At 42.9% G+C, this 25,000-nt stretch overlaps 1 protein-coding gene across 3 annotated transcripts in view; it reads right to left on the reverse strand.

Moving 5' to 3' along the window:
* Positions 1–25,000, reverse strand: part of ZEB2 (zinc finger E-box binding homeobox 2) — a 114,974-nt gene that overhangs the window by 3,744 nt on the left and 86,230 nt on the right. For 2 of the 3 annotated variants that reach the window (XM_010575193.1, XM_010575192.1), the window contains exons 4-9: positions 22,383–22,454; positions 15,812–16,000; positions 14,891–15,105; positions 12,242–12,350; positions 9,388–11,357; positions 7,180–7,360 (exon numbers count right to left, since the gene is read on the reverse strand). In XM_010575193.1, coding sequence (XP_010573495.1) covers positions 7,180–7,360; positions 9,388–11,357; positions 12,242–12,350; positions 14,891–15,105; positions 15,812–16,000; positions 22,383–22,454 — 2,736 coding nt within the window. The remainder of the gene's footprint in view (positions 1–7,179; positions 7,361–9,387; positions 11,358–12,241; positions 12,351–14,890; positions 15,106–15,811; positions 16,001–22,382; positions 22,455–25,000) is intronic. The other variant, XM_010575194.1, reaches the window with a different exon arrangement.

The raw sequence follows: 25,000 nt of genomic DNA on the forward strand, positions 1-25,000 counted from the left end.
GAAAAAAAAACCCCCCCCCCCCCCCCCCAAAAATGTTTTCAGACCACTGAAAGATCTCTACTTCGAGGAAAATTCAACTTGCTCCTTTATGAACCTGATCTGCTTTCTTTTCCCCTGCAGTCGCTGCTGGGACTCGAGAGCAGGGAATGTCAGGCATAAAAAAAATTCCACTTCCATAGCAAAGTCGCTAAGAACGAATACCAGGGAATATGCTAATTTTTTGCCCGATCTAGTCACAGCTACCTTCAAGTCCCACTGTGAAAGTTCACATTTAATAAGGTGTGATTAACGAATGCTTAAGGAAGCCAAAAATCGTATGTTATGAAATGAAGGGGAGATCTGGCAGGAAGGAAAATACAGGAGAAACCACAGACAGAATAACCCAAGTGACAGGGAAATTAGTGGATGCCTGGAAATTGGGACTCAAACTACATTTCTTTGTATGAGAGTTTCCTAAGCTTGCACACATGCAGGGTTTCTTTTTTTTCTTTATTTCCCTTAACAGTAAAATTGAAAATTCGAGCTTGATATATTGAATTATAGCAGTATTGCTTTTATGATCTGTTTCCTAAATATGCATTTCTGCCAATTTAACCTGTTGGTTAAAAGTCAGGCTTGAAGAAAACTCCGGGCTTTGAGCTGTACACATAATTTGGCTTTGAACCTCCAGCCTTGACCTGGGGGTGCACCGAATCCAGAGCTGGGAGGCGGCTACCTGCAATTCAGAACCCAAGTTTTGCCACGATGGGGAAATCCCACAGTCTTAGCTCGGGAGATTTTAGCACAAGCAAGTCGCTTACTCCAATTAGCTTCAAATCTCAACGCACTCTTGACCTAAGCACTCCTTAAACCCCAGCGGTGCCAGAAGAAAACCCTCACGGGCGAGGTGGGAGCTTTCCCAACGCTACCAACCAGCCAGCTGGATGCACCAGATACGCCTGCCTGCGTCCCTGCCTCATCCCAGCTGTCCTGCTGAGCCCACTCAGCTCAACACGCTACTGTCCCTTTGCTACGATCTCCACAGTCGCTAATTCTGTTCCCTTTTTGTTCCCCATACACCTTCTGCTTTTCCTCGGCACCGTTTTTTTGTGTCCTTCTCCTCACTGAACTGCCCACGCTGTCTCAGTCCCTCCCTCTGGCTTACTTTTCCCTACCATTAACAAGCCCAACCCTTGTCTTGTCTTGTTCCACTTCTCCACAACGCCGCTCCCTCTCCGTTACTTCAAATTGCCCGATTTTTCGGATGCGCGCCACATTTGATGCCCACTACACCCTTCTCCATCCAGTTGCCCAGCACTTTTCCTCTCCTCAAACAGAACTCAGCAACCTCCATGGCTTCTCAACCAGACTTGCCTCCACCCGCCCGTCCCCACGGTTGGGCGATGTGCTCGTCCCTCAATCTTTGCCCGCTTCGCTCATCCCTTCCACACGGCGTTCGTTCAACGCTGCACCTCCTGCTCGTGCTCCCCCGCAGCCAGCGCAGAGGTAGCCTGGCAGGGAATCATCCATATTTTATAAATTAATTTAGAAACGAGAAGATTAAAATACTTCATATTTTCATATTAATTTATATTGTTACTAAAAAGACTATACTAGAGCTATTTAGTCTACCACATCCATATCAAGGACTCGGTTTTGATCTGAGGGAACATGACAGCTTGAGCAAAGTTCTTTGTTCAGACACCACACAACATACCTTAGCAGCGCGCAGCATGCAGCTGTTACAACACTAATTGAAATATGTTTTTAAATGTATCGGGTTTCCGAACATTTGCGGAAGAATTATTTGTTTCCCCCGTGTGCAAAACCCCCAGTATTTCAGCCATTTAAAAGGAGCGCCTAATCCCTACAATGCATTAGTAGGCCATAAAATAAAGCTGAAGTGAGGTATTTTACACTGGGGATGGGGATAAATCTACAACTGGAGATGGATGGGGAGAACCTACAATTGTAGGTGGATGGGAAGAACCCGCGATCGTAGGTAGTCCTGGCTGCTTTGTCAGCTATTTAGCTAACACACAGTGAGAGCATTGTCGTGCAATGTCGTAACATCAGGGGAGAAGAGATGGGACGAAAGGAAAGCGATTTGAACATCCCACCCCACAGGTTTTACCCAGTCTCATCTGAGATGACCTGTGTCGACGGTGAGGGATGGAGCTAGGAGAGAGATACCTAAGGCAGCTCACAGGAGGGCTCACGAAACCCTTGGGTGTCGTCCGGTGGACGCGTGATGTAGAAGCCACGTTTTGCAGTGAAACCAAATGATAAATCTCTCTCGAATATAGAAAGGAAAGGCTAGGGCTTTTTTTTTTTATTCCACCACCTGCAAAAAGAGGTTCCCACAGGGATCTGCGCTCAATTTACAGAGGGGAAATCATAACTAATCTGTTTGCAAAGTCTCTAAAATTGCATTTCTGTGAAAATAAAGCAACAAAATCTCTAACAGTAAGTATCTCTCAGTCTTCCTGGGCTAAAACTCTTTGACTGAAAAGCTATGCGTTTCCCATTTGCAGTGGTGTAAAAGTCATAAGACATCAGATCATAAGCTGTCACTGGTCCCAGACTAAATATCACCCAGCCTTTGCCTAAGGCAAGTGGGTCTTTTTTCTATAGGAGGGGGCCAAACAGAAATCCCACTCTTTGGAGGAAAGAAGGAAACATTTTTGTGACAGTTTGTTTTTATTTTTTAAAGGCAGTTCTTTTGAAGCTGCTTGGGGGTTTGGATGTTAGATGTAGTCCCAATGGAGATGGATTAGCGGCCAGAGCACAGCAAAGCGGTCAAAGGTGCAAGATAAATGCAATTTATATATAATTGCCCAAGCTGCACCTGTTCCATTTTGAATAGGAGACCTTGTCTACAGAACAAATTTCACAAGCATAGAATATATCCTTTTTTTTTTCTTTATTTGAGTGTAAAATGGGGAATTCTAAACTTGTATCAGAGTAAAGCAAGAAAAAATAACCTTTAAATAGCATGTAAATTTTTAATGAATCAAGCTCTAAATAAAGAAAACTCCTGAGCTGGGAATTCAAAATACTAGCCAGAGAGAGCTGATTTGCTACCAGGCTCAAGAACAATATTTAGTTTACAGAATCAATCTGGAAATAAAACTAGTGCTTGCATCAGCATGAAAGCTACAAAAATAAAAAAGAGGTCTTAATAAAATATACAGTGGAAAAGGAAAGGATGAAAGCACTAGCACAGCTATGAGGCCCTCGACAGCCCACACAAGTAATAAAATAGAATATGATGTAATATAGAACAACAATGAAAGGATTTAAAATTTCTAGGTAGGATTCTGAAAAACCATTTCCAGCTTTTGTTGCAGAGCAGGCACGCTGCGAGTTTCCTTGCGAAGCTACGATAAAGCTGGTGTGTAGAAGACGTGGGCGTTGACGACGGCAGAACAAACCCTAACCTTCACCTTACTCCCGAATCAGCCCAATGCAGTGTTGGTGACCAAGGGGGGCTGGATTGCTACCCAGGAGCCAGGATATTTCTCTATTTCTAGATGCTCCATTCTGTTGGCTCTCCTGCTCACTTACCCGCTACTGTTTTCCCTCCTTATCTGCAATGCAAAGATTTTTTGGCTCGCCAAATGGCACCAGTGTTTTGCCATGAATGCAACCATGTTCTTCACCTTTAGTAAGAGAAGGGCCTTGAACCTTGGGCTAAGCAGCTTGGAGAAATCTGAGATTAGACACGTGCAGTATCCGCTCAACTAATTTCAGCCTGACCAAAGTTAGGATGAGTTCATACGACTTCACAGGAAAATAACGTGAGCACTGCATTTCTGTACTACCTGCCATGCTCTGCGCCCTAATTACAGTGCTGCTGGTTTTAAAGAAATAAGAGCTTGTGAAACTCAAACTCTAAGAGGGACACATAACTTCTCTGAAAACTAAATGGCATCCCAAAATTAACTTGGCAGAATTTGGTCCTGCAACAAGCAGTGGCCTCTGTGCTAAATTTCAGATCAGCCAGAACCAATGCAATTCACTCATTGCAGTAATGCAATAAATTTTCCTTCTCCACATGAAGCTAGAAGCTATTGCAGAATGCCACTAATACTGCATAAATTAAATATTATGGATTGTGAAATTTGGGTCCCTTTTTCTACTGTGCTCAAGCTGTGGCAGGCATGGTGTACAGAGGTAATCACATTGCTCCTTGATCTGCAGCCGCATGGTCCTACAGAAAGTTTTTGGGTTGACACAAAGAACCGGCCAAATCCCATTCTTCTTCTTGCCTTGGCAGGGAAACTCAGCTCCGCTGCAATACCTACGACATTCCTGTTTTCTCCTTTACAACAGTTGGTGTAGCACATGATTAAGGCAGTTCATGTAGTTTTACATGTCAATGTTATTTTTCGCGCCAAATAGTTTCTCTGGGGTAAATCTTTAGGGGCTGCAAAGCAGGAACGTGGCCTCTGTCTGACTCTCTTAACCCTCGTTCTAGTGTGAGAAGTGGTGACAAGTAAGAATCTGATTGTTCAAATATCAGAGAAAAGACCTAAAAAAGCACATAGATTTTTTTACATAGGAAAAAGAACATCGGCATGAACAACATCCACTATTTGTGCTTCTCCAGGAAAGACAGGAAGTGTTCCAATTCCTCCTAAAATATGTTTTTGATGAAGTAACAACGGATCGTGATCAGCTGGTCAGAAAACAGCAAAACACGCAGAAAAGAAGCTTTTTCTCTTTTTTAGGTTTCAAAAAGTCGACTGAAAAATCTGGCCCTACTCTTACAATGACCCCATACACAGAAGATGGTTTTACGTTCAATTCCGTTCCTTCCACTGCACACGGACTGCAATTTCGCCCCTATGTTATTCATGCAATCCCAAGCTTTTTCCAAAACCTCTCAAATTAATTTGAAATTCACTGAAGATGCCTGCTAAGCCATTAGCCAAAGTCCCAGCGCGGCGTGCCTCCTGAAGGCTGTGAATGAGTTATGGAGGCTAGCCCAGCCAAGGTCTTCAGAGCTCCCAACCACCTCTATCCAACGTTAGCATGATGCGCGGAGGCTCCGAAAAAGCAAACGCATCCTTAGTAATACTTCACACTTCCCATAGCGAATTCCATCGCAGGATTTCAGCCTGCATGAATTAAGATTTACGACACCCCAGGGAGGTGGGCTGGTATCGTTTCCCTCTATTTCAAAGATGGGCGAAGGTGAGAGAAAGATGAAGCAATTTGCTGAAATTTGCAGAGGAAGTCTGTGGCAAGGCAGAAAAGAGCGCGGCACGCTCAGCCTCACCGCCCGTGCCTTTGCCACAAGACCATCCTTCCTGTCTCTAAATGCCACGCTCGGGCTTGATGATGTGCTGTGGTTCTAGCGTATTAAATATGACACTGCATACATGTTCTGGATCATAAGGCTGAGTCCCATAAAATTGACGGACGTAGTGTTGAGAAGCCGAAAAGGACAGAGCAAAGAAGAAGGGGCAAGGTCCCTACGCTGCAGCTGTGTGGTATTTTTCTAGGCAGTAGGTTCCCGTGCTACTTAAAGACCAGAACATATTTTTGCTTTTACAAATGCAGTTTATTTTGCAAATCAAGGTGATTGCACACATTTCAGCTTGTCAAATTTTCAGCCTTTCAACCATATGTCTGTCGACCTTATGGACTACCAACTTTATGGGATTCGACCATATGTCCAGATCCCGATATATACGAAGGCCAGTTCTAACATAAGAGCTTTACGGTAGTAGTGTAGTAAACCATAATGTTTGCAGATGGCTGTAATAAAATCATTCAGGAGAGGAAAGGTGCAGGGACGTAAAGCCTTCAAAGCTTCTTCTACTGAATAAACAATTTGATCTGAATAATGTAGTGGGAAGCACATTCCACCAATGAATTAGCTGATCTAGTCCAAAATGTTGCTTTTAATTTTCTTTCCTAATCTCACATGTATTTTAACTTCCTTTTTTATTTTCCTGTGGGATTAGCCTAAAATTTGGAAGAAAAGTGTAAGAAGGAAAAATAACAAAGTAAAGAATTTTTTTTTAAAGGCACAGCCCGCTTCTGAATTGTAAATTTTTCATATGTGAAATGCCAAATGGTTATGTGTGGCCTGGAAGATGTATTAATAGAGAGGTATAAGTTTTTTACTGTCACATGGTGAGATTGAAGGATGATGTGACTCGCTTCATTTCCTGAAGTGGGACTCAGCTTTCAAAGTTAAGGAAAATTTCCTCCTGAGTAAGCTTTTTCTAACTCTAGGAAGTTGGAGTTTGGTTTATGTCCTGCTGCACAATAATTCACATGATAATTCACATTCCCTTTGTCTAACAGAACTTGATATCTCTATTATTTGGGGAGCTCCAGTCCCGTTTTCCCCTAACTGAAACGTGCTGAGCCGATGCGTCCCCCTCGGAGAGCCCTCCACCTCCGGGCTCATGCCTGTCCTGGCTGACAGCAGGGAAGGGAGCGCTGCCCGCGAGGGCAACCACGGCCAGCATAGGTGTGATGGAGGGTCTTTTTCAAACCAAAATATTTTTTAAGCTGACAATCCGCGGTGAGCTTTGGCAAGCTTCCTTGAACTAAACGATAATCAGTTCCTACTCGGGAAAGAAGGAAACCTTCCCTGGGCATTAACTGAGAAGTGAAAAAGCGAAATGCAACCTGCCTGTGCTGCTGGCGTGCGAAATCACGGTGAGAGCAACCCCCGTGAGCTGTTTACTTTCAGATAACTTGGCCAGAGCCAGCTCTCACGCTGCTAACGTCAGTGGAAGTTTTTCTACTGGATTAAACGGTGCGGGGTAAGATAGTGTCTAAGAAACAAGAAGTACACTGTCACTCTTCCTTCCCGTGCCAGGCTTTGTGTTGACCAAACTGCAGTCCTTTCTGAGTGCTAGGGCCTGCCTTATTTGAAGAGGGCTCATCCTGCGAGATGCTGAGCGCCACGATTGCCACCACGCTTGACATGGCACGAGCTCACCTAGCACCTGCCAAGATTCACCCCATCGCATCCAACAGTCCTTTCCCAAGCAATGACCATTAAAAAAAAAAAAGAAAATATAAGTTGAACTGAGCAAAAGATAGTATTTCTTCCCTGTTGAGAGCCTCAGCACCTGCTGAACCGTTCATTGCACAAGCGTACTCATGAAACACTGCAAGGAGCATAGCACGGACCTCAACCCTCCCCTCGGCGCGCGCAGCCGGCCGCCCTACCTGTGTGCTCGTATTTGTGTCGCAGCAGGGAACTGCTCTTCTGGAATGTCTTGTCACATAAGTCGCACGCGTACATGCCACTTTCTGTCTTCTTGATCTTCTTTCGGGACAGACATGAGTCGGAGTCCGTCATGTCGTCGAGGCCGGACATGTAATCTGGGGTTCCATCAAGCAATTCTCCCTGCGAGGGAACCACCCGTCAGCGACACCTGCTTCCACCACCGCTCCTTCCCCCAGAGGAACCAACCTCCCCAGAAAAGTTAAAATCATTTCTGCTTAGGATGGGGGTCCCTCTTGGCTTAGGAACCCGTCGGTAATGAAACTACAGCTGATGGGAACTCTACGAGGAGCCTCCTACTTCTCTGCCCGCACCCGACTTTCTGGTTTTGAGCGCTCTGCAATAATATGATTTACGCAAGCGGACGCTGTTTATCATATTGGCACTAAATATTTTCAAGGAGCGGAAAACGCAAAGGGGAGGCTCTTTGTGGATGGCAAAAGGTATTTGTAACATTTTACAGGGGTGAGTGTAAGCAACAGCTAAGAGATCATTCCTTTCAAAACAGTGAAACTTGGATATATTCTGTATCTGTAGAAAGGTTTTAATTGAATTTTATATTTAGGTACAAATGTTATTATTATGCAATCCATTTAAATGTATGTCTCCCGACTAAAGGCCTCAAGCTATATTTTTATATTTAATTTTGTAATTTGAAATAGGGAATATTAATAACACTTTTTATCAATGTTCTATCTATGTTAAAACAGCCGTCAGCATTAAGCAATAATGAATGTGGATCAGTAAATTATTAAATTTCTTGATATTTATTTTGTCTTGATCCAAAGAGAGTGCAAACTTGCATGATAACATACATTTCCATTTGCTATCACACAGTTCGGTGTTCTTAGACTAGGTTTGCACTAATTAATATTAGAGAAGATTAAATAGGCTTAAATACATTTACAAAGAGGGCAGATGTACTGTAAATTGGAATAGTGGAACAGCTGTTATGGAGGTGCAGTGCTATTTATGCTCCTATTGTGCAAAGAGGGATTACAGCCTGTAATGTAAAACCATACCTGATTTTCACATTTGAAACTATAAAACATTTACTAGTCAGTAAAATTACTAATCGACCATAATAGGACATAGGGGAACATGCGCAAATGTAAAAAAAAATTATTAATCTATAATCAGTTAATCTCATTTAACTAAACTCTGTACATTATATTTGAATACACCCAGCAAAAAGCTATAAAAGTACGTGACTTCTGTAGAGCGGCTCTTTGCTGTAGGCACGCAAGCGGCGAAATCCTTTACTACTCACGTATTAACTCTGGGACGACCTGAGAAAAGGATTAAGGGTTGTACCCAGGCATGAAGAAGTGCTGACCCAGATTACGTGTCCAGCGAAAGACTTTGTCTGCGATTAAAGACCCTAGCTGCTACCCCTCCAAATAATTTCATTTAATCCGTGGGTCTTTTCAAAGCTGTTCCAGATGACTGGCAGGATTAGAGGATGGGTAGTCAGGGAAGGGCAGTAGGTGGGCTGAAGGAAGGGGCTATGGTAAAGCAACGCGTCAACATTTCTCATCCCCCAGACGTTCGTGAGAAGAGAGAATGCCTCTCCCATGCACTGTGGGTGAACAATCCCCCCAAAAACACGGAGAAGGAAGCTCTGAAGGGCTTTCAACGGGATAGAGCTGCTACGAGGCCATACAGACCTCCGCTTGGAGGGATGCAGCTTTGCGTCCAAGTGCGGGGGTGATTCCCAAGAGGTCTCCTACTGCTCCCTTTCCCCATGGAGAAATGTAGTTATGCCCTGCAGAGCTCAGTTTCTCTACACAGTTTCTTTTTTTTTTTTTCCTGCAGGATGGGATTTTTCATGGACATTATTATTGTTATTATTATCATTATTTAGATACAATTCTAGTAAGAAATGACTGAGCTCTTAACGGAATAAAACCGTAAGCGTTATGCCTATTCAAAGGTATAGATACTGCTTCTGAATCCAAGCAGAGGTATTCTTAAGGTAATTGCAGTTTGTTTTCCTACTCCACTGCATTTTCGCACAGTCGGACTAAAGTAAGCTCTGCTAATTTTGTTGGAAATGTTGAATATAGCTTTGGGCTTTTTCTTCTGCAAGAGGACATATCACAAAATACTCGACTGTAGCCTTTCAAAAGAAAACGGTTGCAACAATTTACCTGAAATCCTTGTTTCCGCTGGTACTTTCTCCTTTGCTGCATATCGGCAAAAGTAGCTGCTCCAGTTGGGTAAGTATAGGCCATATGTGGTAGGAAGCTCATCTGATCTAGTCCTGGGTATGGTCGCAGCCCAGGAATACTGGTCTGGACTGGTGGCATAAAAGTGGCTGGGGGAAATGCGCTCTGTGGTGGAAGTGTTGTGTATAAAGGTTTGGCACTAAATGGGTTCATACCAAATACTGGGTTAGTGCTTTTATCCAGATTATTTGAATTAGAAAACTCCTTCTTGATAAAAGTCAAGTTCAGTGGCTCATCTGAGTTTTCAGATGATGAAGAAACACTGTTGTGTTCTAAATTTACACTATTAGATTTTGTTTTGTTCTTTGTGGCTATAATACTTTTGGGTTCCTTCATTTGTTTTGGTAAAGACAAGTCCAAAGGCTCAGCCTGAAGCTCCTCAGAAGAGAAACTGTTTGGAGTGTAAGAACTACTGTGGGAGTTTTTAGAAGATGTGGAAGAAAGATTTAAAGGAGAAGGAGTATTGCTCCTAGAGTGGTCCAATTTATCAACTGGTTTAATATTGGTAAAATGAGGAGGTTTTGTTAGCCTGAGAGGAGTATCACAATTAGTAACACTGTTATGGAGTTCAGCTATAGATGGTGAAGTTATAGAGTCCACAGGCTTTATTGGAGATCTGGCTGACAAAGAGTCTTTAGTGGGAGTGTTGTTGGTGGCAGCCAGCGCCACCTTGGCACTGGCCCTTTCCAGTGATGGTGACCTGGAACTTGAATACTGGTAGACTTTTCTTTGTTCAAACCATTCCTTCACAAATTCCTGAGGAAGGCCAACAGCAATGGAAATTTTCAGTAGTTCATCAGAGTTGGGTTCCATATTCATAGCATAATATGCTTTAAGTACAGACATGTGGTCCTTGTATGGGTTGATGGGGCTAGTCATTCCTTTCTCAGAAAGTACTGATGACAGCAAGAGGGTTTGCTTATCAAACACTCCAGGTTTGTTGGGAACCATGTTCTCATGAGGCTGAAGGACTGCCTTGATTTCTTCGTTCATTTTACACAGGTAACGCTCATGCTGATGCAACGGAATGGGACCAGGAAAGCTTTCTTTACAGAACTGGCATGAAAATGGAGTGGATACGTTATGGTTCTCTATCATCTTGTCTTCAGTTACCAGGTCTATTAGGGTTCGCAGCTTCTCTTTTTTAATGTTATTGAGCTGCCTCCTCGAGTCTGTGGTTAAGCTCTGGAGGCAAGCTTTGGCTTCATTGACTTTCTCTAATGTATAGTCAATAATACTTTTAGTGGCACCATTATGACTTACTACTGGAAGACCCACAGGGGGAATATTGGGGGAGGTAACTCCTTGTTCCTCGGCTTGAGAGCATGAATCCTTCATGTGGTAAACCTTCAACTTGGAGATCTCTTCAGCCTTGCAGTCCATTTTCTGCCTGGAAACCGTGTTGTCCACAATCTGTAGGACCTTCTGCACCTCACTTAAATTACTGCCTACCGCAGGAAACCCAAGCAATGGTGCTTCCATCCCTACACCTAAGTGCTGCATCGGACTTTGAGCAGAAGCATGAACTCCTAAGGGGCTGGTTGCTCCAAGTCCACCATTCATAAAAGGACTAGTTGCACTAAACCCATGTGAGGCCATAAGAACCTTGTATTCATTGAAATCTAGTGGTTCTGTTTTAATTTTCAGTAGGCCTGTTTGTTCAGACATACTAAGTGGTTTGCCATTCTCCAGCTTGTTTCTCAGCTGTGTAATGGCTGAATTAGTAGGAGAGGAAGATACAGAATTAGGAGAAGAACCCGTCTTGATATTGTTTCTCATTCTGCCATTTACAGAGATTAAACCAATACACTTCTTGCTGCTGATGTGCGAACTGTAGGAGCCAGAATGGGAGAAACGTTTCTTGCAGTTTGGACACTCATATGGTTTTTCACCTAAAATGATAATTAAAACCAAACGTTAATTATCTTTGTTGCTGCTCTAGTTGCAAGCGATCGCATTTGATACCCAACTGATTGTCTGTGTATCCACTGATTAATAGTGAGGAAAATATTAATTCTATGGAAACGGCCACACACCACCACTGCTTTACCCTCCTCTTCCTACGGGTCTTGGGATCAGTTTGGACCCACGGTCTCCAGCCGGCAACAGCCGCCACGGTGTGAGATCGGCTCCAGACTGACCATTGCAAGTCACAGGTAAGTACCCCGTGACAAAGGGGATCAAATCAAATCCAGACTGTTCAAATTTTATTTGTTTCTTCTTCTTTTTTTTTTTTTCCAAAAAAAAGGAGTTTCCACTGGAAATGAGCATGGTGTGAGAAACTGAGTGCTGATGTTAGGACCTCCACGTCAGCCGGTGGAGGTTTGTGCCCTGAGCAGAGCCCAGCGGCATTTCGTGTGCTGAACGGTGCATCAAGCAGGAGGAGCCAAAATGCACAAGCCATTCAATATGAGACACTTTGCGCTAACTCGTTAGCTGAGAATATGAGCTGTATTTCACTTGGGGGGACTTTTTGTTATGGAAAATATAATGGACTCTTCAGGGTCCGACTGCACAGAAGTGAGCTAACGCTTCTGAACTCAAACTGCCGAACAAACAACCTGTATTATTTGCAGGAAGCTTTACTATTTCCAAATCTTTCAGCAAGACCGTGGTATTAACAGCATGATAAATGAGGATGACTCAGATATCACTTATGAAATACCTTAGTAGCTCCAAGAAGCCAGAAGCAGAACTGTGTAAATTTTAAGCAGTCTTTAAAACTCAGCTAATTAAACAAAATGCAAATGAGCACACCAGCACCTCCGCTACTCACCACTGTGAATTCGCAGGTGTTCCTTCAGATGGTGTTTATATTTGAAGGCCTTGCCACACTCAGTGCATTTGAACTTGCGATTGCCTGCTCCTTGGGTCAGCATTTGGTGCTGGGAGAAGAAAAAAAAAAAAGACACCAACATGAATTGTATGCAAGAGAAACCATGAATTTGTAGCTTAAAAAACAAAAACGAAATTAATGTGGCTCTGAATTTATCAAGCGGACCCAAAGGTCTGCATGTACATTTATTTGTCTCATCAGTGTTGCAATAAAAATCAAAATGTTGGCAGTAAACCGAAACAAATGAGAAAGTACTTTCACATGAGCATTCGATATTTGCTTTAGAATTATTTCCTAAGTCTCTCATCAGAAATGTGTTGCTTTAAGGTATCTTATGATGAGAGAAACTGTTTTATAAGAAGATTTGTGGCTCTTAATATTCCTAGCAGATTCTGAACATGTGGGACTCCGCTTGTTTAAAAATTCTGTTTACTGCGTGTGTAGGAAAGACAGAAATACTGTCGTTAGTGGCATTTCGTGTAAGATTTAATTCATTATCAAGCAGAAGAGACTGCGTCTTCGGCATGAGCTGCTGCTGGAAGTGGTTTTTGAAATCACAGAGCAGCAGGGAAGACTTGAGCTACCTTTCGTGCCATGTTTTCCCCCGGTGCTCTTCTAAGGGGTGAGGGAAAGTTGAAAGTTAAAAGTGGCATAAAGATACAATCAAAGGCAGCTGACCTTTTTGCAACAAGCACGAAAAGCCCCGTGACTTTGAATTTGGAGAGGAAAAAAAAAAAATTTAAGAAATCTAATAATATTAATAATAATGCAGCCAACCACTCTGGATGCTCAAGGTAGGAGGTCAGCCTTTTGCAGGCGGCCACGACACAAAAGCCTATTGCAGGAGCAGGGGGTGGGGGGGGGGAAAAAAAAAAAAAAAAAGGGGGAAAAAAAAAAAAAAAAAAAAAGGCAGCGCCGAAACGGTATGACAACTGCGAGGGTGTGCTGCCTCTTCCCACATTCCTGGCGAGACAGATGGTGTTACATGGGACACAGGGAGGTTTGTTCAAACAGCAGCAACCTTCAAAGATCAAGCAGAGCCCAGCCCGCCGCGCGCCATTGAGGGACCCGCGCTCATATGTTGCTGAGTTGCATAAACAAACAGCAACAGCTGTTTTGTCTCCCCCCATCGCCCTCCGAGGACTACTATAAACTTTAGTTGTGCCACTGTTAATATGATACAATCATTTTAATTTACTAATTGTAAATGCCATGAGCAAATGAGGGGACTTTTCAACACCAAAGCTACCATTCATAATGCGCCAGCACCGGCGTGCTCTCGCATGTGAAATTTCAGGCGGTTACGTTGGATAAATATCTAGGCGGGTTTTGGTGGTTTGTTGTTTTGATTTTTTTTTTCCCCCTGGTGTTTTTAATGATACGAAGCAAAAGAAAGAACTTTACGGCGGATCAGGTTAGGAAAAATACACATGTGAAAATGTGTTTGTCTACTGGAAAAGCCACGGGAAGGAAAGAATAGGAGAAACCGCTCTAGAATCATTTATATTGATTTAAGATCAAACAAAAGATACGGTTCTCTTAATGCTAATTGCAAAAATCGCGCGATTAGGAGATGTGTGTTTGCCTAACTGAATTTACCTTATGCTGAGAAAAACCTACCAAGAGAAATACAGCCGATCATGATTTTCAGGTTTTTAAGAAAAATAAATATGGCATAAAGCCTTTATAATTTGACACAATGCACACATCTATTTATTTAAGTTTTAACCGTGCCATTTGAGTTTCCATTACAGCCCTCCATAGGATGGGTTTTCAGAAGTAATTCTCTGGCGAGGACAGGAGCAGTTTTTTCTGCTGGTATGTAAAGAGTTTTGTGGCACAGGTCTATCGCCAGCCTGTTTAGGAGCACGAGGGAAGCTCAGTCACCTGTTTGAGATATGCAGCATTTCCTTAAATGCAGCACTGATATAATATTACATGCATCACATCGAGGAAAAAAGTGCTTTGATTTATCGCAGATACTCTGCCGGGCTACACAAATGATAGCGATGCTGCGATTCTAGCGCGTGCGTGTGCTAGTGGCACAATCACAAATGATAGCCTATATGTACTGTAGGAAGAGTTATTCTAAAAATGCGTAATTATGTTTAACAAACGGTTATACAAAACACGCATAATTTCACGTGATTGAAAAGGTTACTCAAAAAGTAATGAAAAAATATTAGCGGATCTTTTAGTATGTCTTGGAGCTCCTCTTTGCAACACTGCAAAGTAAAACTAGGTGAAAAATGGAATTAAAATTGCTGAGATGTTTAATAATGTATAATTAAAATGCTACAGTTTCATTCACTTTTTGAGGAACATAAAAACGAACTAAAGTCAAGTTAAAGTGCAAATAAAATTTCTAAATTAGAAATTAACACACTCATTCGATCGTGAACATAAGACTATTAAATCATATTAGAAGAGACCATCAAAAAATCATTTAGACCTCAATTAAAGCTATTACCATTAAAAGATCTGCATCTTCAAAATGCCATGAAAAATTAATAATGATTGCCAATCAAAGCAATATCGTTTCTCTAAGGGGTTATTACGGAAAGAAATCACTTAAAACCAGCCCCCCACCTGATCTGTCCCTGGCTTGTGTGTCACCATATGCCGCTCGAGCTGGGTGCGGTAGGCAAACGTGTAGTTACAGAGAGGGCACGAGAAGTTCTCCTCGTTCTTCTCGTGGCGGTACTTGATGTGCTCCTTGAGGGACGTCAGGCGCTTGTAGCCCCGGTCGCAGTAGGGGCAGGTCAGCAGTTGGGCGAAGGCATCTGGAGTTCCAGGTGGCAGGTCTGCGCCCCGGGATGGCGGGGAAGGGGGGGGAGGAAAGAAAGGCAGGCCAAAAGGTCAGCAAATCAATGGCAGCTCATGGGCTGATTGCCCGGGATGGTATGAGAGGAATCGCTGCAATCTGCTGCCCGAGAGGGAGGGACGGCGCTTCCAACCGGCGGCGGGAGGCACCGGCACCCGCGCACGCCCACGGCAGACTCGCAGGACCCGCTCCAGACCCCACTAGGAAATTAATTACGGGCATCGCTCCGCCGGCAGACCTCGCTGGCTGGAAAACTAAGAAATACTTTTCCCGATCGATCGGCGATTCGCATTCCAGCCCCGGCTAGTTACGTTACTCGTGCCATTGACCAAATCCTTCCCACCGACGCTTTCCCAATTATTTGTCAAGGCATCGGAGAGCGATAGGCTGGCTACCCCGTCTTGTGGTGCACTAAAACTCTACTAAAACTTCCCAAACTCTCAAGTGGAGCAGCAGCCTTTCCCCGTTTAAATTCAGCCCGTCGGTTCACCCGCCAAATAATACAAATTTGCTGACTAAAAAATCACAATACACTGAAATTACAACCCCGATCTTTGCTCATGAAATTCCATGCCGCTGCAGCTGTTCTTCAATTTTTAAGGTAAACACCCAGGCATGTAGTGCATTTATAATTGCAACAGCTGCACGAGGTCAGGATACTGGCTAAAAATGAATTACAGCCTCACCATTTTCTTCTTGCCCATTGGCCTCTGGAGTGCCAAGGCGAGACAGTTCCTCAGGGGCTTCGGGGTAAATAATGGCTGTGTCGCTGCGCTGCAGGTACTCCGCTATGCTAACTGCGTGCCCATCTCCTTCCTCCAGTTTCCTTTTGGCAAAATATTCCTCAAAGTCCGACGTGCAATTTGCGTTCTTCACTAAAACGAGAGAAGGGGAAAAGAAAGGAGGTTTGAGCGCATCCTCCCCGAGAGCGCGGGTCGGTTAGCATCGGTACGCGGAGGTTGAACTGGTGTACTGGAGCTACGAGGCTGGGGCTGCAGCTGGATCCTCGCTCTCATCGGTCTTGCTCCAGCTGCTAATAAAATTAATGTGGGCTTTCCACCGGGGTGGGTGGAGGTAAGGGCGGACAGTTAAATTAGCAGGAACGTGGGCTCTGTGGGGCAGCAGGAGAAGTTTAGGAGGCTTGGGTAATGCAGGTAATCCTTCATCTGTGGAACCTGAACCTTCAGGGGGCTCCTGGGGGACCCGTGGCTTTTGGCATGAACACAGCTTGACCTACAGGACTGAGCTTAGCCGCCCCCAGAACCCAAGACAGTCCCCGCGCAGGAGACAGTAGTTGCAGGTAGTAAAGACCACAACTGCTCCTCCTCCAACATGGGCCCTGCCTTGGGCTGCCCTTCCACGGCAGGCACGAGAAGAGAATTGCTCGCATCATCTTCCCTTCATTTTTTTTTTTCCTCCCTGAAAAATTAACTCAACAATAGGAGAATAGGTTGTTTAAAAAAAAAAAAAAAAGGGTATCGCTTCATAGATTTCTACAGATAGAACCGCATGTTTTAGACCGTAACAGGGACACAAAGCCTAAAACCACTTTTACGGTCTGTACAAGAGTTTTCCTTCTTTTCCTTAAGTGTAAACCCTATTTTTTATTGTCCATGCAATGTCCATGGAACATAATACATGCTCAACCACAAAACATCCTGTTATTAAAAATACGCTCTTCTCCTCCATGTATGAACACTGCATACAGAAAAGACCTTAAAAATTCTGGGACATTGTGGACAAATATTAATATAATTATACCAGGAAAAAAGAGCTGATCATTTTCTTTCTCTGATTTTTTTTTTTTTATTAACAAGTCTTGGAAGACACAGTTGGTGGCAGGGAATTAAAGATACTTGTTTTTAACTGACCGTAAATGAAAAGAACAGCTTATGATCGATTACATTTTTAATGTATTTCTCCTTAGGTGAAATAAGAAAATGAGGCAATGCCATAAACTATTCTACAGTTCATGTAAAAGTAAAATATTAAATGGCACGATTCTGCTCTCACTGATGCCAGGGAGCAATATGGAGTAAACTCACGGAAATCAAAGGGGTTATGGCCCTACAGGGTTACACCGGTTTGTGACCACTGGAAATGAGAGACTAACCAGCTCCTTGGTGTTTAAAAACGGGTAAATGCTTTGCCTCAGTTTCCTACAAAAATGCAAGGTGATGCTGGCAGTCAAAATGAGTCGTGGCCTCTGACCGGGGCACAACTGGAAACCTGAAAGCGTCTGATTTGAAGCGCTCATCTCACTGTCGTCGATAAAAGCAGATATTCGTCTATGCAGACCTCATTCCTTTAGCTGATAAAATCAAATCCTCTGGCTGAGACAAATAAGCCCTGTTTTTCATATGAGCTGAGCAGCTTCTCAACTGTTCTGCAGTATTTTAGTGACAGTGACCAAATGGCACGGGGCATGGGACCCCATGTTTGGAAAGAAACTTCTATTCCTATCACAGCGGGTTTGTAGGGAATCGCTACAACCCCACGGAGCTGCTCCTCCCTTGGTCCTTCTGTAGCTTCTGGTATCACTTGTTATTAGCATGAGAAGCAATATCTCTTTTTTCCCCCAAAAAGCGCAACTTCTAGAGAAGGGGAGTATGGAGATCAAGACCGAGTACCTTACCTCCATTTTGTTGCTGTGAGAGAAATATAACAAAATGGTGGTTACCGAAGTACACCTTATGCACAAAAGCATCAGACTATGTTTTTGACTTCGTTTTTATCAGACCAAAGCTGAGGTATTACTTCTTACATTGGAAACATGACTTTTCATTCCCTTGCTATGCCTAGATCTCCCAACTGTTGCAAGATCACCCACCCTCCGGCTTAACGCTACCCCGTCTCCGCTCCTTCCCTTGGCTTAGCGATAGATCCAAAGAAAACAAGTTTATTTTTTTCCAGATTCAGGCCATGACCCAATAAATGCCACCTGTGAAGCAGGGGAAAGAGAGCTTTTCTCCAGAGAGGAGATATGGGAGCAGGAAGAGGAAAAGGTGGGACGGCTCTAAGGGATGGCTCCATGTGTCCTTCTGCTCCTCCAGGCAGGCTGGGAACTTTTGGAGCTTGCAACCGCATTTATAGGATGGGGATTCAAGCTACCGAGCAAGGCCTGAGTTAATATTAGGAGCTTCAGTCCCAAGCTCGAACCCAAACGAGGTTCTTCCTTCCCGGCCCCCAAGTCTATCTGGAGGCTGATCCAACAGGCTGCGGAGGACCACTGCGATATTACTGGCCTTGGCTTCCTAATTCTCTGGATTATTTAGCTTCTATGTCTGTGCATGCAATCGGGGAGCTAAAGCAAATGTTTATGTCTACATTATAAACCCCTAAAAACAAGGGGATTTAGTGGAAAAGCTGACAGATCCTTAACTGAAACAATACAACCAGTGCTGCGACACTGCAGATTAACATAAATAGCAAAAGGTGAGCATGTGTATCTGGTTTCTCACCCGCGATGTTACTGACAATTCCGACATGGCTGGAAGCTCACCCAGTGTTACTAAAAAGACCCATCTGATAACCATTAGGTTTCTCTCTCGATTTCTGGGGGGGGAAGGCTTGCTTCCCCCCTCCATGCCCTAATTTGTTTTCCATGCAGAAAGTCATGTTCCCAGATTCCTCGTGGACTGACACTGCACACACGTTGCACATCCCCTCCTGCGAGGCAAGAATTTCAGCGCGATCTACAGCGGGTGACCTCACCAAATAAGTCTTTTTTTAATTAATTATTGGAGCCTGGAGAGCAGAAATATTTTCAGCTCCAAAAGCCAATGTGGCCGTGTCACATAAAAATAAAACGCATTAAGGAAAGCTATCTTTGGAGGCATTTAGGACCTTTCAAGATAAAGTGAGAGAGACGTTCAAGGAGCTTGGGAGACCAGTTATTTTGTGTGGGAACTCGTCCTGCGAGATGGTGATAGCTGCCCTTAATCGCAAACAAAGCTAATAAAACCACAGCCTTCATTAGCCAGGAAGTGAGAGGCCCCCATTGGTACACACAGATTACAGCCTGAAAACGGCCTGTCCTCCAACCTGCCAAGTTTTACTTCTGTTTTCCTCCCTCTGAAGGGTTGGGGGTTTTTTTCCATTCTTTAAATTATATTAAGAGATCTTTACTCGAAGCTTGTCAGATGTTAGCAATCGAAACCAGGATTTTTTTTTCTGTTTGTTTACAGGGAATTTGTTAATCTATTTTCTGCAAACATCTCAGTTGTAATAACCGTAACAGGTACAATAAAATAAACTATAGGAATTTATTCATTCACATTTTAAAAACCCTCCTGCAAAACATCATTTTGTCCAGTAAACCATTTCAGAAATCCCAGAAATATTTACAAATTAATTTAGCAGGACCAAAGACTAAAATTTTCACTCTGATGGTCACTTTTACTTTTCCGCTATACAGCCTCCATAGCTCATTATAAAAATGCAGCTGATTAATGTATGGATAACAAGATTTCTTTTTTAAATACCACTAGGAAGTGGCCATTCTGACACTAGTAGAATAATTTAATAACGGAGACTTTTTCGTTTAGTTTTCTTTCTCTCCTAATGACATTCCACAATGAACTTGATGCTAAAAATACACCACAGTTGTTGCATGCACCTACAGCAACTTTGCCCGTTGGATGTACGTGAATGAGTCTGAAGCTGTATCTCCTATCTCTGTGCTCAGCCCAGGTCATGGAGCGCTGCAAGATCTGGCGTCAAGAGGGAAAGGCACGTTGTGTTAACTGAGAGAAACCTTCTTGGCCCATCTGGAAGAGCCCATGTTAATCAGTAGGAAGTCCCAAATGGCTTTCTTGGACACCAGAAGGTCACTGCGGTGTGTCTTTCGCTGAAGATGGAGTCACTGATCCAACTTCTGTCATTGGGTCGAGTCTCAGCCTCACCTCAGCTATTTTATCAAACATCAATATTCAATCCCCTTACTACCTGCAGGGAAAAGTTGAGGCCAAACACTCGAGAAAGGCCCAAAGCCTATAGCGGGGCTGAAGAAGAAAACTTTGAACATTTCCCAGACTAGCTAGGAAGGATCTCGAGCAGCTCAGGGACTGACCTCTTCCCTTTCCTCCTCAAATAACGGTTGGGGCACTTCAGTTTTACTCTACGCGAAGGATGCTGCAGCTCCCGATAGTCACCTGGCATCTTCCACTCAGGGTGAAAAGACTGGCAAAGGCGTTTAGTTTATCAGATGATTCAATATGACTAAATAATCTGACATCGCTCTTAAGAGACTATGGAGACTGCAGTCATTACAGAAACATGCTCTACCCAGGCATCAGCCTCCACTGAAGGAGGTAGCTCTGAACGCCTCAGTGATAAAAGATTCGAATTAAACACTAGCAGAGCACTAGACAACTCGTAATGATTATTTGAGCAAGCCGCCCATCGCAGCAAATAACAGCTGGAGCAAAGAGGAGGCTGGGACTTTTGCACAAGACGTTTGGGGAAGGAATTGCCAGGTGCAACATCCAGAGCAGCATTTGCCTTTTAAACAGAGGCCACCTAAATGCAAAGCACTCTTTGAACCACGAGTTTGCACTGCACCAGGCCGGGTAGGGGCAACCTTTATCTTTTCCCCCAGAAAACTGGTTTCAGAAGCAGCAGGAGACCCCACGCGGGGTTAGCGGCAGGGCTGCGGGGGGGCTCGAGGGCACCCTGCCCCCAGAGAGATGCCGTGAGGGCGAAGTCGAGCAGGCAGAAGACACCATCAGATACTGGAAGGGAAGGGGCTAAGAGGACACAAAGTCTTCCCCCTCAAGCAGACCACACTGCAAATATGAAAGAGTCAAGGCCTGTTATAGTAAGGAAAATATGTGCAAAGGAAGTCACACGGACTGATAGGAGACCTCAAAGGCTCTGGTAATGGTAATGCAGATAACCATCAAGTCTTATTTCCGAATCAGACGTCTTTTAAAGTCCTGTTTCTCCAAGTGCTAAGCACAATTTGTCGCTTTATTAACGTCCCTTGGAAGTAAAAAAGCTTTTAAAATACATATGTATCCAGTTCTGTACAGCAACATCATTAAGTATATACATAAGGATAAACTGTGCCTTGGTGCCACCCGCCTTTCATGCATAGTAAATCTAATGGATGAAAAAAGCAGTGACATGGTTTTATTTTCCTATTATTTCCCCCCTCAAGAATTATAAAGTAAATTTCTTGTGTTACTTAATAAGAGCATTGGGGTTTTATGTGGGTGTTACCAACATTAGGAAAGTGTGAGTAATAAAATCCTTGCAAGACTTAGGTACCACCTTTTACAGTAATATTTGTGGAGGGCATTACCTATGAACTAAAACTCATAATGGAATGCATAGAAATGTACTTATACTAGAAATCTCTTACTTTTAACCGTGTAAATCAGGGCTATCTGCAACATCTCAAATTGTGACAAAAAGCAAAAGAAACACTGGGTGATGTATGGCGTTCAGCTGTGCTGAGGATGGATTGGGGCCTTGTGGCCTTTGGAAAGAACATGGTAAACCCCTGAATTCATTTGGATTAGAAAACAGTAACAGAAACCTTTTGCTGTTTTGCTTTGCTACAGAAAAAAAGAGATGGCTCGGAGATGATGCCTGCTAAATATCTCTGTCCCCTTTCTTGTTCCACAAAATGTATTGATTTCTAAGAAGAGAGGAAAGAAAGAGATGTGGAAAGTGGAAAAAAAAAAGATTAGCCAGAAACATAATAATCTCATAAATATGCATTTAAAGTGTGTGTGTCTGTGTATCTATGTCAGGGGTTTATGTGTGTCTTGCTGAAAAGATGTTTTCAGTCTCTGAAGTAGCTTACTCTGTGCACCATGCGAATCTGGGGTTGCCAAGAAGGGTGCGCCCCATCCTCATTATCAAGCTCTTTGTACAGTCTCTCTCATTAAAAGACTACTGTATCTTGGTCCAGCTACTTTAAACTATACGAGATGCACCCTCGCTGGGAAAACATCTCCTCACGCTGCTGAAAACTATTAGCTCACAAGGACGCAGTTAAAAGGAGTTAGGGGCTGAAACGTTGCGGGGCATGGGAGGGGGAGCAGGGACTCTCACCGAAGGAGTTTGTCGCTGCACCGTTGTGATCAAATTGGGGAAAAAAATTTAAAAAACCAGGAGAATTAGGTAAATGTTTCCCAACTGTTCAACTGAAAATGAGAAAGAAATTGTTTTGTCACTTCTTCTCTTCATGCACAGCTAATTCTACGTGATACCGAAGAAAAGCGCCGCTCGTATCGTGCGATCCCTTACCTGTACCGTTGTTTCCCGTGGTCTGAATTGTGGCTTCAGGCCCCATAGTGTCATAATCTTCCTTCATTTCTTCTGCGAAAGAAGCATGCACACTTTTTAGCGTTTGCAGGTTATTGACTGGCTCACAAAGCTAGGGAGCACGCTGCTGTAGCGGGGAAGATCCTGCTATGGGAAGGGGAGAAAAGGGCTGTTGTGGACCTCTATACAATGGCTTTGTTCTGGCAACTGAATGAGTTCAGCGGTGCTGGATGGACGAGAACTTATTTACTTTAAACATGACAGCCAGTGGTGGAAAACAGAACTATTTGTCCGGAGTAAATGAAGGGCTTTTCCCAAAATCTAATCTAATAAGCAGCCGGGTGATAAAAAGGGAATTTTCTTTTCTTTTCTATTTTTTTTCTGTATTTAAAAGAAATAAGCAGTTAACAGACACTGTGAGATCTGTACCTGGAAGAAACTGCAAATACAAGAGGAAGATGTAAGAAGTTCTTATATCTCTATTTCTATCTATCGTCACACAGATCTTCCGAGCTGTCATCATCATTTTAACCTCATTTGAAGCGCAGCGTGTATTAATATCAAAATTTCAGCTGTGGGCAGTTCTTCTCTGCCCGTACGATTTGTTTGCGTCTTCTGTGCACTCTCTGTGCGCTGACAAAGTCTGCCTTTATGGCCATAAATTGGGTTAATTCACATGCAAATGAGCATGATATGTGTAGAATTATTTCCTATGTATTTATCATGGATCGGTTTACTCTCCATGAAACTGGGGGTTTGGAGGGAGTTAAAATAGCATTTCGAAGAGGCTGGATGCAGCTCCATCACTGGGGAGAACGCTGATTTTCATAGATGTTTCAGCCTGCCTCGGAGTGCCTGTCAAACTTGGTTTCTTGCTGCAAATTTGTTAGCTCATGTGCAACAGGTATTCACACATACCGCCTGGTTAAGATTTAACCCTCCAAAGGGTTTTCACAGGCAAAAATAAATATACATAGCGTTTCTTTCTCGCCTTTTCAACTTCTCCTAAATGCCAGCCTTTCTTTATTTGAAGACATGCACAAACACACAGTCTCTTTTTTTTTTTAAGTGAGAGAATTTAGTATTTGAGATTTAAGTGAAAAATCTGCTTTAATCTTTCACTTAGCCATGCTTGTAAGAAATAAAATGTCAGAAGGCACCCAGAAATGCTTCAACAATGACAAAAAAAAAAAAAAAAGAGAATTTCCCAGAAATGAACACAAGTCGATGATGATTCAGGAAGATGGATGCTGCTCGGCCAATCAAGTGATAGACTGGCAAGAAGATCAAAGCCCGCTATTAAAATCTTATTGATACATGAAGCATTAAAATTCTTATTACTCATTTTTTGTGAGAAAGATTTTGATGAGGACAGAAACTGGTCCAGTATTAATCCATTTCCATGACAATGATTTGACTGAAGATGGGGGAATAATATAAACAGAGCACATTCTCAGTTCATTCCTAAATTTGTAATCTTGTAGTATTCTTCAGATGTCACATTCTACAAGTAATTAGTTGGTAGAATAACAGGTTCTAATTGTATCATTCCAATCAAAACTAAAGCACAGAATGACTTAATTCAGAGCTTTACAACCAGCGTACAATACTGTGGTATAAATATACATGTTTATGGCTTTGAAGCTTAAAAAAAAATTAATGAAAGCTCTTAAGTTAAAATATGCAGGTACAAACAGATGCTAAATTTGTACAAAAGCATAGAATATGCAGACCAGATGAAAAATATTTGTTTAAACTGTACAGCAGACAAGCCAGCCTTGATTCTTTTCCCAGATCTGGCATTCTGCCTCTCTAAGGATCATTTTCACGGGGATATCTTGTGTCCAAAACATTTAGGAGTTCAATATGTATTAATAAAATGTTGTCAATTATGATAATTGATCTGCTGGGCCAGTCTCGCATCTGATATTTTTATTGCAGCCTACCAGAAATTTTAATCAAGGTACAGTATTTCTGAGAAGTTCAGCCTGAGATATAAATATAGTTATTGTGATTTTCTTCCTTGATCATCTCATGTGATTTCTGGTAGTAAGGAGTCACAAGTATCAGAAGTTTTCCATCTGAGGGCACGTCTACCCAGTCAGCAAGGGGAAAACAGTTAACAGCTTTTTGTTTTTTTTTTTTTTTTTTTTTTTTTGCATAATAGTGGTAATGTTCAAGATTTCTGCTGCACTTCCTTCCTCATTGTCATTTTCTTCTGCGGTAAAGAGAAGTTACAGTGTCTAGTTGCTTCCCAAAAATTATTAAACGCTCACGAAGGCTCTGCGCTGCTTCTCACTTTGTGCGGGTCACCGGAGTACACGCTGCAATTTTTCATGTACATTTTAATTCTCGTTTAGCTGACGGTTGCACAATTCATCCTTTAGCATTGCGACACTCGGCTAACATGACTTTTCTTTACCTAAACCTGCCCTCTTCCTAAAATCTGTGACCCTGCATTACACTTTCTGTATTTAAAAAAGAATATTCGTGGCATTTTCTTCCTCTCAGCCTTAATTTACTGAAATATAAACGATGAATATACAGGGCTGCTTCTGTAAATCGAGAGCAAAGCTCCTGAGCCTTGTACCCGGGCAAAT

Source organism: Haliaeetus leucocephalus, unplaced genomic scaffold (genome assembly GCF_000737465.1).
Source record: "Haliaeetus leucocephalus isolate CR32 unplaced genomic scaffold, Haliaeetus_leucocephalus-4.0 Scaffold451, whole genome shotgun sequence".
In the NCBI taxonomy this organism is placed as follows: Eukaryota; Metazoa; Chordata; class Aves; order Accipitriformes; family Accipitridae; genus Haliaeetus; species Haliaeetus leucocephalus.